Source organism: Mytilus trossulus, chromosome 10 (assembly GCF_036588685.1).
Source record: "Mytilus trossulus isolate FHL-02 chromosome 10, PNRI_Mtr1.1.1.hap1, whole genome shotgun sequence".
Lineage (NCBI taxonomy): Eukaryota > Metazoa > Mollusca > Bivalvia > Mytilida > Mytilidae > Mytilus > Mytilus trossulus.
The window spans coordinates 41,231,147-41,248,749 of NC_086382.1; the positions used below are offsets into that span (position 1 = coordinate 41,231,147).

Consider the following 17,603-nt stretch of genomic DNA (forward strand, 5'->3'; position numbering starts at 1 on the left):
TTCTGGTCTGTGCGTCTGTGCGTCTATTTGTTCGTCCGTCTGTCCCCCTTCAGGTTAAAGTTTTTGGTCAAGGTGTTTGTCCGTCTGTCCCGCTTCAGGTTAAAGTTTTTGGTCAAGGTAGTTTTTGATGAAGTTGAAGTCCAATCAACTTGAAACTTAGTACACATGTTCTCTATAATATGATCTTTCTAATTGTAATGCCTTATTGTATTTTTTACCGCTTTTCATGGTCCATTGAACATGGAAAATGATTGTGCGAGTGAGGCATCCGTGTACTTTCTTGTTTTATTATGACTTTGCTTTCGATCAACAGGTATATTCCTAATTATTTGCTGAAAAGTAATAATTATTTTTTGCGGAATAGTTACTTTCTGGAAAAGTAAGATATATAAAGTTGCTGAAACATATTTTTTTTTTCGGAAACGTCATCTTTTTTTTCCGGAAAAGTAATGCCAATTTGTGGAAATGTAATACGCCGATTTTGTACTGTATTAATCCTTACTTACTGATTTATGGTTTCAATGGACAATTTTACTTAATTTTCTTCCATCTTTTGAAAATACAGTCACACATATATGTGAGTATGTAGGTTGCATTGATATAGATCTTGAACCCAATTCAAAAGATCCAGTTGGAATACATTTTAAATTACCGTATAGCGGGTTATTTTCGCGGGTGTAAAAGTTTGCGATTTTCATTGAATAAGATATAAGAAAAATTTTGGCGGTTATTATTTTGGCGGATTCAACACTTTTAACATTACATTTGCATGTACACTTTTAAATTGGCGGAATTTATTTTGGCGATTTTGTTCTATCCGCGAAAATAAGCGAAAATTTACACCCCGCGAAAATAACCCGCTATACGGTAGTATGTTTTTTGCTCACCCAATTTTGTTTTGATGAAAAATGTATTGTTTTGGGTTAAATCTGTTACCAATAAATTTATGTTTGTGAAATAAATTTTGCATATTTTACAAATGATTTTATTTTAACAGGGAGATGAGAAGAGAGTTGTAAAGCATTTCCACTTTTTAGAGTGGCCAGATTTTTCAGCCAAAGTAGAGACTACAACATTAATTGAATTCATTACTACAGTGCGACAACATATCACACCTGATATTAAAGGTCCTACAGTCACACATTGTAGGTTAGTATGTAGGTCACTATGACCTGATATTAAAGGTCCTACAGTCACACATTGTAGGTTAGTATGTAGGTCACTATGACCTTATTCTAAAGGTCTACAGTCACACATTGTAGGTTAGTATGTAGGTCACTAAGACTTGATATTAAAGGTCCTACAGTCACACACTGTAGGTTAGTATGTAGGTCACTATGACCTGATATTAAAGGTCCTACAGTCACACATTATAGGTTAGTATGTAGGTCACTATGACCTGATATTAAAGGTCCTACAGTCACACATTGTAGGTTAGTATGTAGGTCACTATGACCTTATTCTAAAGGTCCTATAGTCACACATTGTAGGTTAGTATGTAGGTCACTATGACCTGATATTAAAGGTCCTACAGTCACACATTGAAGGTTAGTATGTAGGTCACTATGACCTGATATTAAAGGTCCTACAGTCACACATTGTAGGTTAGTATGTAGGTCACTATGACCTTATTTTAAAGGTCTACAGTCACACATTGTGGGTAAGTATGTAGGTCACTATGACCTGATATTAAAGGTCCTACAGTTACATATTGTAGGTTAGTATGTAGGTCACTATGACCTGATATTAAAGGTCCTACAGTCACACACTGTAGGTTAGTATGTAGGTCACTATGACCTGATATTAAAGGTCCTACAGTCACACATTGTAGGTTAGTCTGTAGGTCACTATGACCTGATATTAAAGGTCCTACAGTCACACATTGTAGGTTAGTCTGTAGGTCACTATGACCTGATATTAAAGGTCCTACAGTCACACACTGTAGGTTAGTATGTAGGTCACTATGACCTGATATTAAAGGTCCTACAGTCACACACTGTAGGTTAGTATGTAGGTCACTATGACCTGATATTAAAGGTCCTACAGTCACACATTGTAGGTTAGTATGTAGGTCACTATGACCTTATTCTAAAGGTCTACAGTCACACATTGTGGGTTAGTATGTAGGTCACTATGACCTGATATTAAAGGTCCTACAGTTACACATTGTAGGTTAGTATGTAGGTCACTATGACCTGATATTAAAGGTCCTACAGTCACACATTGTAGGTTAGTATGTAGGTCACTATGACCTTATTCTAAAGGTCTACAGTCACACATTGTGGGTTAGTATGTAGGTCACTATGACCTTATTCTTAAGGTCCTACAGTCACACATTGTAGGTAAGTATGTAGGTCACTATGACCTTATTCTAAAGGTCTACAGTCACACATTGTGGGTTAGTATGTAGGTCACTATGACCTTATTCTAAAGGTCCTACAATCACACATTGAAGGTTAGTATGTAGGTCACTATGACCTTATTCTAAAGGTCTACAGTCACACATTGTAGGTCACTATGACCTTATTCTAAAGGTCTACAGTCACACATTGTTAGGTTAGTATGTAGGTCACTATTACCTTATTCTCAAGGTCTACAGTCACACATTGTGGGTTAGTATGTAGGTCACTATGACCTTATTCTAAAGGTCCTACAGTCACACATTGTAGGTCAAAATGACCTTTTTTTCTAAAGGTTCTACAGTCACATTGGAGGTTAGTATGTAGGTCATATTATCTAATTATTAAGTTCCTTTAGTCAAATTGGAGGTAAGAATGTAGGTCACATATATCCAATTGTTTAGGTCCCACAGTTAGGCATTGAAAATGAGTATGTAGGTCACAATGACCTTGTTCTAAAGGTCCTAAAGTCATACATTTTAGGATTTTACAATCAGACATTGTGGGTTAGTATGTAGGTCACAATTGCCTTATACTATAAGGTCCTAGTCACACATTGTAGGGCCATAAAAAAATATAGGTTTGTTTGCCCAAACCCTACCTACCCAGAAAAAAGCTGCCTACTCAAATTCTTTTATTGTCCTGATTTAAAGAAGTTTTTTTTTAATCAGATAGGCATGAGGACTAATAAAAAAAAATACCTCAATTTCTCTTTTTGAAAAAAAAGAAAAAGAAAATACCTACCTACCCACCCACTGTCTCAACCTTTGGGTAGGGTTTGGGCAAACCAATTTTTTTAGCTCACCTGGCCTAAAAGGCCATGTGAGCTTTTCTCATCACTTGGCGTCAGTCGTCATAGTCTGTCGTCGTTAACAATTTTTCAAACATCTTCTCCTCTGAAACTACTGAATGGATTTGAATGAAACTTAACATGATTGTTCCTTAGTATATCCTGCACAAAATGTGCGCTTTGATTTTTGATTTGTCAAAAAACATGGCTGCCGTTACTTAAAATAGAACATAGGGGTCAAATGCAGTTTTTGGCTTATATCTCAAAAACGAAAGCATTTAGAGCAAATCTGACAAGGAGTAAAAATGTTCATTGGGTCAAGATCTATCAGCCCTGAAATTTTCAGATGAATCAAACAAACCATTGTTGGGTTGCTGCCACTTAATTGGTTATTTTAAGGAAATTTTGCAGTTTTTGGTCATTATCTTGAATATTATTATAAATAAAGATAAACTGTAAACAGCAAAAATGATCAGCAAAGTAAAATCTACAAATAAGTTAATATGACCAAAATTGTCAATTGACCCCTTAAGGGGTTATTGTCCTTTAATGACAATTTTTCACAATTTGTTCATCATATTTGCTAACTTTAAAAAATCTTCTCCTCTGAAACTACTGAATGGATTTGGTTAAAACTTAGCATGATTGTTCCTTAGATTATCCTCCACAAAGAGTGTGCTTTGATTTTTGATCCGTCAAAAAACATGGCCGCCGTAACTTAAAATAGAACATAGGGGTCAAATGCAGTTTTTGGCTTATATCTCAAAAACGAAAGCATTTAGAGCAAATCTGACATGGAGTAAAAATGTTCATTAGGTTAATATCTATCAGCCCTAAAATTTTCAGATGAATCAAACAACAAATTGTTGGGTTGCTGCCACTTAATTGGTAATTTTAAGGAAATTTTGCAGTTTTTGGTCATTATCTTGAATATTATTATAGATGAAGATAAACTGTAAACAGCAAAAATGATCAGCAAAGTAAGATCTACAAATAAGTAAATATGACCAAAATTGTTAATTGACCCCTTAAGGGGTTATTGTCCTTTAATGACAATTTTTAATTGTGCTTCATATATGCTAACTTTAGAAAATCTTCTCCTCTAAAACTACTCAACTAAATTCAACCAAACTTCAACTGAATAATCAGTAGGGTGTATAAAATAAAGTTTGTGCTTTATTTTTTATTTCGTCAAAAAAAAATAGATTACAGGGTAAAATACAGTTTTTGGCTTATATCTCAAAAACTCCAGCATTTATGGCAAATAAGACAAGATGTTAAAGTATTTATTAGGTCAGGGTCTACCTGTCCTGAAATTTTCAGCCGAATTTGGTAATTGGTTTTTCAGGTATAATGCCCCTGAATTGATGATTTTAAAGAAATTTTGCAGTTTTTGCTTATTATCTTGAATACTATTATAGATACAGATAAACTGTTAATAGCAAAAATGTTAAGCAAAGTAAGATCTACAAATAAGTCAATCTGACCAAAATTGTCAATTGACCCCTTAAGGAGTTATTGCCCTTTAAAGACTTTTTTCACAATTTGTTCATCATGTTGACTTGCTTTAAAAAATCTTCTCCTTTGAAACTGTTGTATCAATTTCAGCCAAACTTAGGCTAAATGAGTTTCAGAGTATCTAGTATAAATTTTATATTTCATTTCCTTGTATGTCAAGAAACATAGCTCCTATGGCTAAAATAGAACATAGGAGAAAATGATTTTTTTTTTGCTTTTGAAGAAAATAGGACGATTCAAAGAACATTTAAATAAATTGAAAAGCCAAAATAATCATTGATGAGAGATTTAACCAAAAAAATTAAGGTGAGCGATTCAGGCTCTTGAGAGCATCTTGTTTAAATTGTGGCCTAGGTTAGTATTTAGGTCACTATAATCCAATTCTAAAGGTCCTACAGTGAATCATTTGAGGTTAGTATATTATGTAGGATCTTATAAATGAATTTTCTTTCGAATGATTGGATACTTTAATATTTAAGGAATGACTGTAATATTTTTTCTGTCTATGAAGAAATAACATCAAAATTTTGGTGCACACTGGATAAAGCGTGTAGCGGGTTATTTAACAGTGTGCACCACATTTTTAATGTTATTTCGAAATGACAGAAAAAATATAAGTCATTTCTTATAATTAAATTCTAAATTCCATTTTAAACAGTAGAAACCATGAAAAACATTGATGACGTCACGGTCACATGACTTAATTATGTCTATGGGCTGATAACAAAATAATGTCAGCCAATCAAAAGACCCGTTACATTCAACATTAAATTATTCTTTTGTAAAGTATAGTTAAATATTTATGAACACAGAACAATTACTTTTTCAGTGCTGGTGTTGGTAGAACTGGTACATTTATTACTGTAGACTACTTGATGCAGTTTGTTCAGGAACATGACTTGTCATCACAAGTAGACATATTTGACTGGGTGATACAGATGAGAGACCATAGAACAACAATGGTGCAAACATGGGTTGGTGCAATGATTTTTTATCTTTTGCCATTCAAGACATTTGGTCTTTAATTGATTTGGAAATGATACACAATGTAATTTCAGTGCAATAAATCCAGATAGTTTGATCCAATCCTTTTCAAATTTTAATATTTTGATACTCATGACAAATGTATTGATTATTTTTCAATTCGAGAGTCATGTAAACTTGAAACTTAGTAAACATGTTCATTATGATGCGATCTATTTAAAAGTTTTTGGTTTTGACACTGATTTATTAATAGCTCATTGAACATAAACATTGATGGATCTAGCACTGCATTGTGTCCTATAGACACATATTTTTGGTTTTATTCATGTGAATTTATTTGGTGGATGGTATCCTCAGGGACCTTCAACCAGTAGAGGTACAGACAAACTGGTTAATTAAAACAATCCAAAAAATATATTGAAAACACTTTGTTCTCAAATGATATATGTTTGATTTTTGGTACAATATGCTTTTATCCATGACTGTGTTCTCTAATGATATATGTTTGATTGTAGGCACAATATGCTTTTATCCATGACTGTCTCTTAGAAATAGTAGAAAGGAAGAGAAAGTTACAGAATCCTGAACCTGAAGAAAATGGAGAAGTTTGCATTGATAATTTAGCTTATGGTAAGTACAGTGTATCATTTTGTAAAGGCCTCAGTGACAGCATGGTCTAAATAGTCCATCAGCTGCATCACAAGCCTGTCATCTCTGAAAATGAAAGTTGGAATCCCTCACATTGTAGGTGTGCTGAATTGATTAGGATTGTCAGTTTTCCAAATGTAGGTCTGTGGTTGGGTTTCTTAGAGCACTCCAACTTCCTCTGTTAATAACAACTGACCACCAAGAAGTAAGTAAATCAATAGTGTTGAAAGGAGAATAAAATACCAATCAATCAATAATTAAATTTATCATTTTGTACTTCAAGTAAAGGTTCTGCCATTCAGACTTGTTACAATCAAGTTAAATGTTCAATTCTTACCCAATGTTCTACATGTATGGCATTATTTCCTAAATTATATGTCAACGATACAACAACCCAACCAAAGAGCAGACAACAGCCTTAGGCCACCAATGGGTCTTCAACACGGACAGAAAATTCTGAACCTAGAGGTGGTCCTCTGCTCGCCCCTAAATAAAATTGTGTACTTAAGGTGGTACCTAACACTTTAACTAAAATTAATTTGGCTCGTTTAATTTTCTTAAAATTTTGACTTTGACCCTTTGACAAAAATGTAAAAATTTCAAAAAATTTGAACCAACCTTTTATTCAGAAAAATTACACTGGTTATATAGCAGTTTGACAAACACTTATTTTGATCATTGAGAAGCTTAAATTCCCTTATGAACACAACGTCATTAAAACGTTCTGCTGATTTTACAGAGTTATCTCCCTGTAGTGTTAGGTACCACCTTAAGTTCAGCATAATAAGACTGAAAAAAAATCTAATTGTTTTTTGTTAAGACGATGACGAGTGTTCACTGTAGTATAGATGTGAGTAAAATATATTTCATTTTTTCTTCTTCAAAAAGATTGCTTATTCAAAGGATGAAAGCGCATGATCAGTAAAATTTTGTAAATTTCTTCCTATATCCTCTCTTGTTCTGATATTGTTAGTTGAAGATATGCCAAATACTGCTCTATGCTGAGAATTACAGACTATTTTTGTTGAACATGACAATATGCAAAGTATTGCTCTATGCTGAGAATTACAAACTATTTATGTGAAACACCCGCCATGGGAAACCGTTACGGTTCATTCACAGTAGGGTCAAACCAAAGACTTGACAATTGATATCTGCTGCTTATTGACTAAACACTTTGCATGAACTGAGCTCTGACTGGTCAACCCTGAGTCAGAAAAATATACCCATATATGGTGACATTATTCCTTAGAAATTTTTTCTTTAAAATGTTCACAGTTTTGTATATTTTATTTCAATGCTGGGAGGTAGGTATCATGCTGTTTGTTGGCTGATGGCTTTTGGCTTTTGATTCACTGTTAAATTGTATCAGTTTACATATTTTTTATTGCGTTTTGGGAACATGATAAGCTGAACTGGATATTGTTTGTGAAGCTACAACAAGATTTGAGCTCAGGAAAGAAGCTTGCAAGGTCAAGCAAGACAACAAATAAGTTCATCTTCTACTATGCCTGTATTAATCACATTTTCTAAAAGAAAGGAATTTAGAATATGGAGTCACCGAAAGGTGGTGTTAACCTGGTGTTAATTGAAAATCTAATCTTGTAGTATGTGGGAGGCAAACTGAGTATTGAAACAGAGAGGTCTTTGTGAGGTCTATTTGTTATGACACTATTAATAAGTGAAAGCTAAGTCCCTGCATGAGAAAGCCGGACAAGGCAACTCATATGGAACGAGGACTTAAATAATGGTGAATTACACAAAGAGCAGGAGATAAACTACCATGCATCTACTATACCTCTAGAGTGGTGGAATGAAAAGGAGGGGGGGGGGGTATTTGAAAAAAGGGTAAACTCTCAATGTCTGGTCCATTCCTTTATGTCAGATTTTCACAAAATAGAAGTTCCTTCATAGTATTTGTTCCAGCAGAAACAGGTATTATGGCATTGTTTATAACAAAGTTTCCAGTGGAACTTCTGTAAGGGGGATCAAATATTTGTTAATAATATTACAAGGTTTATCAGTAATTTACTCTGTAGAAAATCATATTAAAACACATGATACTACTGTTATCCTAGGAGAACATTTATTATTTCTAAGGACATTCATTATTTCTAAGGACATTCATTATTTCTAAGGACATTCATTTTTTCTAAGGACATTCATTATTTCTAAGGACATTCATTATTTCTAAGAACATTCATTATTTTTAAGGACATTCATTTTTTCTGAAGACATTCATTATTTCTAAGGACATTCATTATTTCTAAGGACATTCATTATTTCTAAGAACATTCATTATTTTTAAGGACATTCATTTTTTCTGAAGACATTCATTATTTCTAAGGACATTCATTATTTCTACGGGCGTTCATTTGCATTTTTTTGTCTGTGGCTGTGGTTCTCCCTGCATTTAGAATTTTTATTACATGAAATGCATTTACACTGTATCTTTTTCTTTTCAGAACCTGATGACCTGTATGAAAATACCAAACTTGGACCACTTCAGACAGAATTATGATGAATCCATTCATAATATCATTTCTCATTCCAGTGTATATATAACATGTGCTAATCAAATATGGTGCAACAAATTAAAACATGCTTTTATATGCTATATAACTACACAAGATGTACTCTAGTTCGATTAGGTAGAATGAAAACTTCTGGTCAATGGTGCATGAATTGTATGTCACTGCTGACAGATGCATCTTTACATTTAGTGATTGTAAATTCAATGGTGCATAAAATGTTTGTCACTGCTGTTAGATGTACTTTTCATTTAGTGATTGTAAAGTCATTGGTGTATGAAATGTATGTCACTGCTGACTAATGCATTTTTACATTTAGGTCAATGATGCATGAAATGTATGTTACGGCTAACAGATGCATCTTTACATGAAGGTATTGTAGATTTGTAAGTTTGTGCAAACAGTGATTTATTATCATCACTAATGGTATAAGACTTTATGACTTTCAAATCTGGTGAATGAACAGGAAGTGTAACTGTTATCCTAGTTGTTAAACATAATCCAGTCTCTTCCAATACAGAGGTGCTAAAAGATGCTGATTGAGCACAAATTAGGACAGATTTCTTGATCAAATATAGAGAAATGTCAAATGTTTGTATGAATGTAAGCAATTTTCTAATGTTAGTTTCCATTGAACATAACATAAACTTACATTAAAGCTTTATATTTTAAGAGCTTTATAATTTATGATAACTTATCTTTTAGTACCTTATATTTGTAAGAGCTTTATATTTGTGAGAACGTAGAATCTGTTAGGGGTTTATATTATTTACATTTATAAGAGCTTTAATTTGTTACAGCTTTATATTTCTTAAAATTTTATATTTGTTAGGGCTTTTTGTTTAGAAATCTAATGATTTGTTAAAATTTGATCTGTTTTATGTTTTGAATTTTGTTGTTACAAAAATGTTTTGTTTGTGAATTGTCAAATTGTTGGTTTGACATGTGCTTGATCTGTTTTCTTTTTTTTAAAAACATTAATTATTTCTTGCCATGACATAGTCCATGTATTCATATATTCAGAGTCATTAGAAACATGCATTAAGATAAGTTTATGTATAATATTGAGGTTGAATCTTTACAATAAAAGTATCAAAACTACCCTTTCAAAAGTATGAAATTGACAGAAGTTCTTCTAAATGAATTGGCCTCCTTTTCTCTATTTGACCTTTGCAACACTTAAATTTCAAAATTAATGAAAATTTCAAAATTGAATTAAATTTCGAAAACATTTTGTTTAATAAGTTTTGTACAATTATTTTCAGTTGTATATTTGTTTTTATACGACCCCCAAAAAAAATTTTGGATCGTATAATGGTATGATGTCGTCGGCTGCGTCGTCGTCCGAAGACACATTGGTTTCCGAATAATAACTTTAGTTTAAGTGAATAGATCTTCTTGAATTTTTTTCAGAAGGTTCAATACCACAAAAGGAAGGTTAGGATAATAACTTGTGTAAAAGTATTTCAATTGCTCTGAAATCATACCGCAATGTTTAAAACCACAAGTAGAAGGTTTGGATTCATTTATGGGGTTATGGGGCCAAAGTTTAGGAATTAAGGGCCAAAAAGGGGTAAAAACAAGCATTTTTCTAGTTTCAAGACAATAACTTATGTTTAAGTGTATGGATCTCTCTGAAATTGTACTACAAGGTTCAATACTGCAATGGAAAGCATGGGATTGAGTTTATGAGTTATTGCTCCAAGGGGGTTTCAAAAAGTTGGGGGGGGGATTTTTTGTTTACCATTTTTTGAATGGCTTCCTTTTCTTGAAATTTTTCAAATTTCGAATTTTGAAAAGTTTCAAGAAGAAATCTTCAATTGCACAGTATTGTGCAATAGATTTGTTAGATCTTTGACCACGTTAATTTTGTGACAAAAACCTGTATTATGTCAAAAATTTTATCACAATCCAAATTCAGACAGAATCAAGCTTGCATATTGTGACCAAATTTGCCCCAACTGTTCAGGATTCAACCACTGGGGTTGTATAAAGCTGCACCCTGCGGAGCACCTGGTTGGTATGCTGTTTTGGGTATATGTGATATTTACTCAGAAGTTGAGCAATTTTATGTGAAAGCCTTTCTTAGGATTAATGTCTCGTACAAACAAATTGTCAACCTCAGATATTTTTTCTTATGTCCAATTAACTAGTCAGCTTCAACCCATACTATAAATGTTATCCAAACCAAACTGATATCAAAAGCAGTTTGTTGTGCCTAAGCTGTTTTAAAGGAAAATATTTAATATATTGCATCTTTGAAAATGTCCATAATGACTGCAATGTCAAAATACCATTTGATGTTTTTACAATGTAGCAGTCAGGTTGATCAGTAAATAGACCTCTATAACAGTCTTTTTCGTTTCTCAATATTATTTATTAGAACAGTAAAGCTGAAATTGGATGTGCTTATAATCTCTATCTTGAGCAACAAATGATCATGAACCTCAGTCTTCTAATAACACTTGTGAATTTCACGTGAGTAATATCAGCTGTTTTGCTTGTCTGAGTCAATATTAGCAAAAATTGGTTTTCAGGCTCAACCGATTAAAGCTTCCATGTTATCAATTATATATATTTTATCTGTATGTGTACAACAAGTAAATATTTGAGATTTGTGTATAATTGTTTTTTACTAAGTTTAATTTAAGAAATGCATTTTTTGTATGTATATATTGTTATTGTTATACAAAAATTGTAAATATATTTTCTAACATCTTTATGTGCATAATATATGATTTTGCTTATATGTGTAATTTCAAACTTTACCAATTAGTCATATAGGTTACAAATGTGATATACATTTTTATCTCCAAACGATTTCTCTAAATTTTTTACCATTTGCAACTTTTTGTCATTTTCTCCATAGAAATTTGTATTTGAATATAGCAAAAAACAAACACGTGAATTTGACCAAACTTAGGCTAGATTGATAACAGATAATTTTTATATAAGTCTGACGTATGGCTTTCATCCACTGCATTGTCATTGTTCACCATTGTTGTTAAGAAGGCACTGACGTCACCTCATGTTGAATCAGGGCACAATAACCAATATACCAATTTTTGCACAAGGCAATTTTGAGGTTATTACATATGCAAAACCAAAGTATTTGTAACAAATATGTGATAAGAAGGAATATATCTATGATCATGGGATATACAGGTATTTCTTCACACTATTTATTTGGATTGAATTATATATTGCTAAATTATGTAAATTAATATTTTTTGTGTAATGTTGAGTTACTACTTTAAATTGCTTAAAAAATGTTGAAAAGACATTTGGCTTGCTTTTAATGGCACTCATCTCTAGTATAAAGTAAATAAATATAAGTTTATAAATTACCTAAAAATGTATCTCAGACCCATTAGGGCTTTCAACAACTGAAAGTGGACAGCCTCTAGTTGTAATGTGTCTGATATTTAAACTTAGATAAAAATTATCAATGTCTTATATACACTTATTCAGATGGACGAAAATTACTTTTATCCATAAATTCCTGAGCGCTTACATTGTTATGACATTTCTTAGAACTTTCCCAATTGAAATTTTGTAAAAATTTCTTTCAAGTGTAATTTTATGATGCTTGAAAATAACTCATAATTTGACAATGTATGGTTCTATTTAAAATCTAGAAAAAAAACATCACCCACCTGCCAAAATATGCGAATTTATGAAAATGCAGATTAGAAATTTCTTTCAGTTACTGATGTTTATAATTGAGTTAACCATTTTAAAGATCTGAATTATTATAATTTCAGATTTTTAATGTCAAAAAGATATGATGATAATTCAGTGAAAACTTAAAATGTTTTGTTTTTCTATTTGAAAAAATTATTTTGAATGGGGACCAGAAAATTTGAAAGTACTGGTAGTAGTTTTGTTTATACAAGAGTCATTCAGTAAATAATCTACTTATGTTAAGCTAAAGTTTTTAAGCAATCATAAATCAATACATAAATTCAAAAACTTAAATAAATCAAACAGATCATATTGCAAAAATATAAATTTTAATTCAAAACCTTGAGTATTGGCATAAATAAGAAACCCAAGTAAAATGATTTCACTTTTAGTGTATCCAGTTATTTTGCTTAGCATGGCCGACAGTTGTTTTGTTAATTGTAAAAAAGATATGTTTTGTATTAATATAATCCAAATATACATTGAAACCTTTGAAATCTACAAAGTTTTGTACATACTGTTTTTCTCTGAGTGTAAATGATATTTTTATTATGTATTTGTTAATTCTATTAACATAGTTTATTTATATATTTTATTATGAAGTTTATTTTTGTATCATATTTCCATACACTATACAGATTTTGTATGAATTCCATAGATTTAGGCTTATATCGGCCACTTTTGAATGCATAAAAGACATTTCTTTAGTAAACAAGGCATATGTTATGTGTGTCACATTTATCATATCCCTGCCAACTAAAGCAGTAGTATATTTTAAAGAGTGTTGACTTCATGTCCACCCCAACTTTGTATCAGCTATTTTTTATGACTGTAGAGAACATAGTTTCTGAAACACATGCTTTGATAATATTTTTTTTAAATATCCAAATGTGATTTGGGGTTTCCCATTTTAAAATCATAGCATTTGCCAAGAGTTGTTGACATCTTGACAGTATTGACACAAAGTGGGAATGAATAATAAACTGTTAACCGATTTTTCAAGTTTAAGATCTGGAAATTGATTTGATATTTATTCAAACTGTCCTAGGACATAGTAGCATATCTTTATCAGATTTGATTCATTTTTTAAGATTTATAAAGAGCTGTTTCAGACTGAGACTGAACTGCAGAGATTTGACTTGTCATCTGAAGCAAGCTGTTCAATTCAGGGATATTGATACCAGTGACTAACAAAGTAAAACACAACTACAGTTAAAATTCAAATTGAGCTTGCTAATTACAGGAAAATTGGATGATACCAGTTATTATTTGAGGATGAAATGTTTAGTAATACTATACGCTTTAACATGTTGATCTGTTAACTTTGTTATTTTATAAGTTTATAAATTGTAGAATAAAGCTTGAAACTAATGACTGTTTTTGATTTTCATTTGTTCTGGAAGGTTTTCAACATGTTTAAGAGAGAAATGCTTGCCTTCTGAGACACCCTGTCTAATTCTTAAGTTTGTGTAGTTTTATCAAAGTTTTGTTTGTTTTATTGATTTGTATCTTTTCAATCAATTTAGAGATTTGAACAGCAATAAATTACTGTTGCCTTAAAACTGTTTCATGTGTTTGAGGGTTCCCGATGATTGAAAATCAATCAAAGTGCTTCATATGCACGAATTGAAAAAGTTCATTCCATTAGATTTGAGATTTACAAGCATTTGTCCTGATGAAGATTATAAAGAAAATATGTGTTGTTCCCATTTTAATTGTTATTATATATGTATTCGGTATCATCCGAAATCTCTGGTAAATCAATCGCTTTTTGGTTTATTACAACGATGTGTTTGCTAGAATATCAAATAAGGATTATTGAATATCACTATAGGTATAAAACCACTAATTGATGGCCCCATCGATTTATTTGTTGAAATCAACTTCAACTTCAATTTCAAGCACTAATGGCTACTTCTCAAAGTTCAAATAAGGTGGCAGTCATTTCCTGTCAAAACTATAACTTATACAGACTTGTACTGAAAATTTGATATACAAATGTACCTTTAATTGCATATAAGAGCATACTGGTTCCCGGAAGTTTGATAAAACAAAACAAACTTATATTGACACCACTGTGTGAACAAAATAAACATATTACAGGTAAAAATGTGAAAAATATGGATACAACAGTCAATTGCGATATAATCTTAAATCACAAGAAAAAAAAAAATAGAAAGACAGGTATACAAAAAATAACCATAGCACAATATCAAAATGATGGGATGTATAAGTACCGAGACAGGTAAACTGATATTTACTATAAATAGACAACAGTAAAAGTCGTATCTTGCGAAGACAAATGAAAGAAAACTTGAAGGATGTTCGCTTGTTATGTTTTGAAATTCTTGAAAGTTTTTTTGAATCCTTTGGTTTTATCGATTTAAATGCCTTAACAATTTTTGCCCATCGACCCTCATTTTTCTCTTTATAAATCTTATATATAATTATACGCCATCTGTAAAAGTCTAATAAAATCTTATTATTTTTAATAGTTTTTGAGGACTTAAGCTTGTCAATGATCAAGCTATGAAAAATCAAGAGAGAACACTTTCCCTCAAATATTTCAATGACTTATATCTGAAAAACAAGCTCATTGACCTATATATTTTTTGCTTTTTTTGTTCTTTTATTAATCCCCTATAAATAAACACTAGTGTTATGAAAAGCTTGTTATTTTGAAACTGAGTAGCGAATCTCCTTAACACATAACTGAGATGATAAACAACTTCAGTTATGAGAAATATTTCAAGACCTTTGTGTATTATTTGTGAAGTTAATATGGTCTTGGTATCTTTGATGACCTTTTCCGGAAAAAAGGATGTGACGTTAATTGACATGTTTCATAGCTTTCTGCTCAGACACTGGTGATGTTTTACAAAGTCTGGGAAATGCATATATTATATGCAGAAGGGGTTGGTGTATTTCATTTAAATGATTTTCATTGTGTGTAGTTCTTTTAATTGTTTGTGCTGTTGTATCAATTAACACTAGAATATGATTGTGAAAATTGCATGAGACATAATCATTCAGACCCTTCATGAACAATGGACAATATCAAAAAAATATTAACTTTTTTTAAACTCGCAGCACTTTCCGCACAAGCATAAAGAAAAATCTCAAAAATTCAGAACTCGGAGGAAAATTCAAAACAGAAAGTCCCTAATCAAATGGCAAAATTAAATGATAAAACACATCAAACGAATGGACAACAACTGTCATATTCCTGGATTGGCAAATATAGAAAATGGTGGATTAAACCAGATTTTAAAGCCTCTCACTTGTATGACAGTCGCATCAAATTCAATTACAATGAAAACATTGTGTGAACAAAACAAACAGACACAATATGTCAAAAATATAGGTACAAAAACACGAACCCCACCAAAAACTGGATTTGATCTCAGGTGCCCCGGAGAGGTAAGAATATCCAACTCAACACGCGACTCCAGTCGCGTTGCTTATGGTACTACAAAGCCGGTAAATAATCTAACTTGGTAGGTCATATTCGTTAAAAAAAGGGAACAGGATTGCAGTTACGACATAAGAAACATATTAGATATCATCTATGAAACGAACACTTCACAATGTTCAACCAACCCGTTATGGCGTCCGTAAAATATACAAAGAAATGACATAAAAGAGGGACGAAAGACACCAAAGGGACAGTCAAACTCGTAAATCTAAAACAAACTGACAACGCCATGGCTAAAAATGAAAAAGACAAACAGAAAAACAATAGTACACATGACACAACATGGAAAACTAAAGAATAAACAACACGAACCCCACCAAAAACTAGGGGTGATCTCAGGTGCTCCGGAAGGGCAAGCAGATCCTGCACCACATGCGGCACCCGTCGTGTTGCTTATGTGATTACAAATCCGGTAAATAGTCTAATTCGGTAGGTCAAATTCATGAAAGAGAAGGGGATTGTAGTTACGACGTAAGGAACATATCCGATATCATTTGTGAAACGGTTATTCCATAACGGTCAACCAACTCGTGATGGCGTCCGTAAAATTTACGAAGGGATGATTTCAACTTCACCATTTGGAACTCTTGGTTTAATAGCTTCCTTGTGAGCAGTAACCCTCTATCAAGAAAATCATGATAGGAAATGCAAGCACGGGAATATCTTATCAATTGGGAGATATATACCCCGTATGCAGGTGCTGCTGGAATGTTGCTACTTAGAAATGGAAAGTTCACAATTGGAAAGCTGAAATCATCTCTTTTGTCGTAAAGTTTTGTCTTCAACCGACCCTCTTTGTCAATTTCTAGATGTAAGTCAAGATATGAAGCCGACTTAACTGTATCTGTAGTATCCTTTATCTCCAATTCGATGGGATAGAATTTTGAATTGTTTAGTGAAAGAACGTCATCTATATAGCGGAAAGTAGAGTTAAAGGATATTGCTAACTTCTTATCTTTCTTCCTAAGAAGTTCCTGCATGAAGTCAGCCTCATAATAATAAAGAAACAAGTCAGCAAGTAGAGGGGCACAGTTTGTTCCCATTGGGATGCCGACAGTCTGTTGAAAAACACGTCCTCCGAACGTAACAAATATGTTGTCAATCAAGAAATGATCTTGATAATATCGGTTTCAGAGAATTTTTTGTTTGAATCAGAATGGTTCTTTACAAAGTATGATTTATCCCTCCCTAAGACAAGATACTTGTATCTACGTTGGCCATTCTTTTTTATGAAGCAAAGTAATACCAACTCTTTTAATTTTTCTTTTAGTTTGGAATGTGGAATACTTGTGTAAAGAGTAGAAAAGTCAAATGTTTTAATACTGTTACAAGATGAAAGAGAGTTAGATTGTATGTACTCTAAAAGATCTTTGGAATTTTTAAGTATCCACATCTGATTCACGCCACCTCTAGAATAGGCAGTTTCACAATAACTTTGAAGCCCGTCTTTGATTGCTGATAAAATGGATGTTAATAATTTAGAAAGGGGTTTCGTAGAGCACTTGGAAGACCCAGCAATATACCGTTGTTTGTAAGGACACTTATGTAGTTTAGGTATCCAATACAGTGATGGA

General features: G+C 32.2%; 1 protein-coding gene across 1 annotated transcript in view; it reads left to right on the forward strand.

The window, feature by feature from the left end:
• LOC134687355 (receptor-type tyrosine-protein phosphatase H-like) overlaps window positions 1–13,925 on the forward strand; it is a 64,107-nt gene extending 50,182 nt beyond the window's left edge. Inside the window, exons 22-25 of the mRNA XM_063547591.1 lie at window positions 998–1,149; window positions 5,537–5,681; window positions 6,207–6,321; window positions 8,805–13,925. Coding sequence (XP_063403661.1) covers window positions 998–1,149; window positions 5,537–5,681; window positions 6,207–6,321; window positions 8,805–8,860 — 468 coding nt within the window. The 3' untranslated portion in view covers window positions 8,861–13,925. The remainder of the gene's footprint in view (window positions 1–997; window positions 1,150–5,536; window positions 5,682–6,206; window positions 6,322–8,804) is intronic.
• Window positions 13,926–17,603: the final 3,678 nt, after the last annotated feature.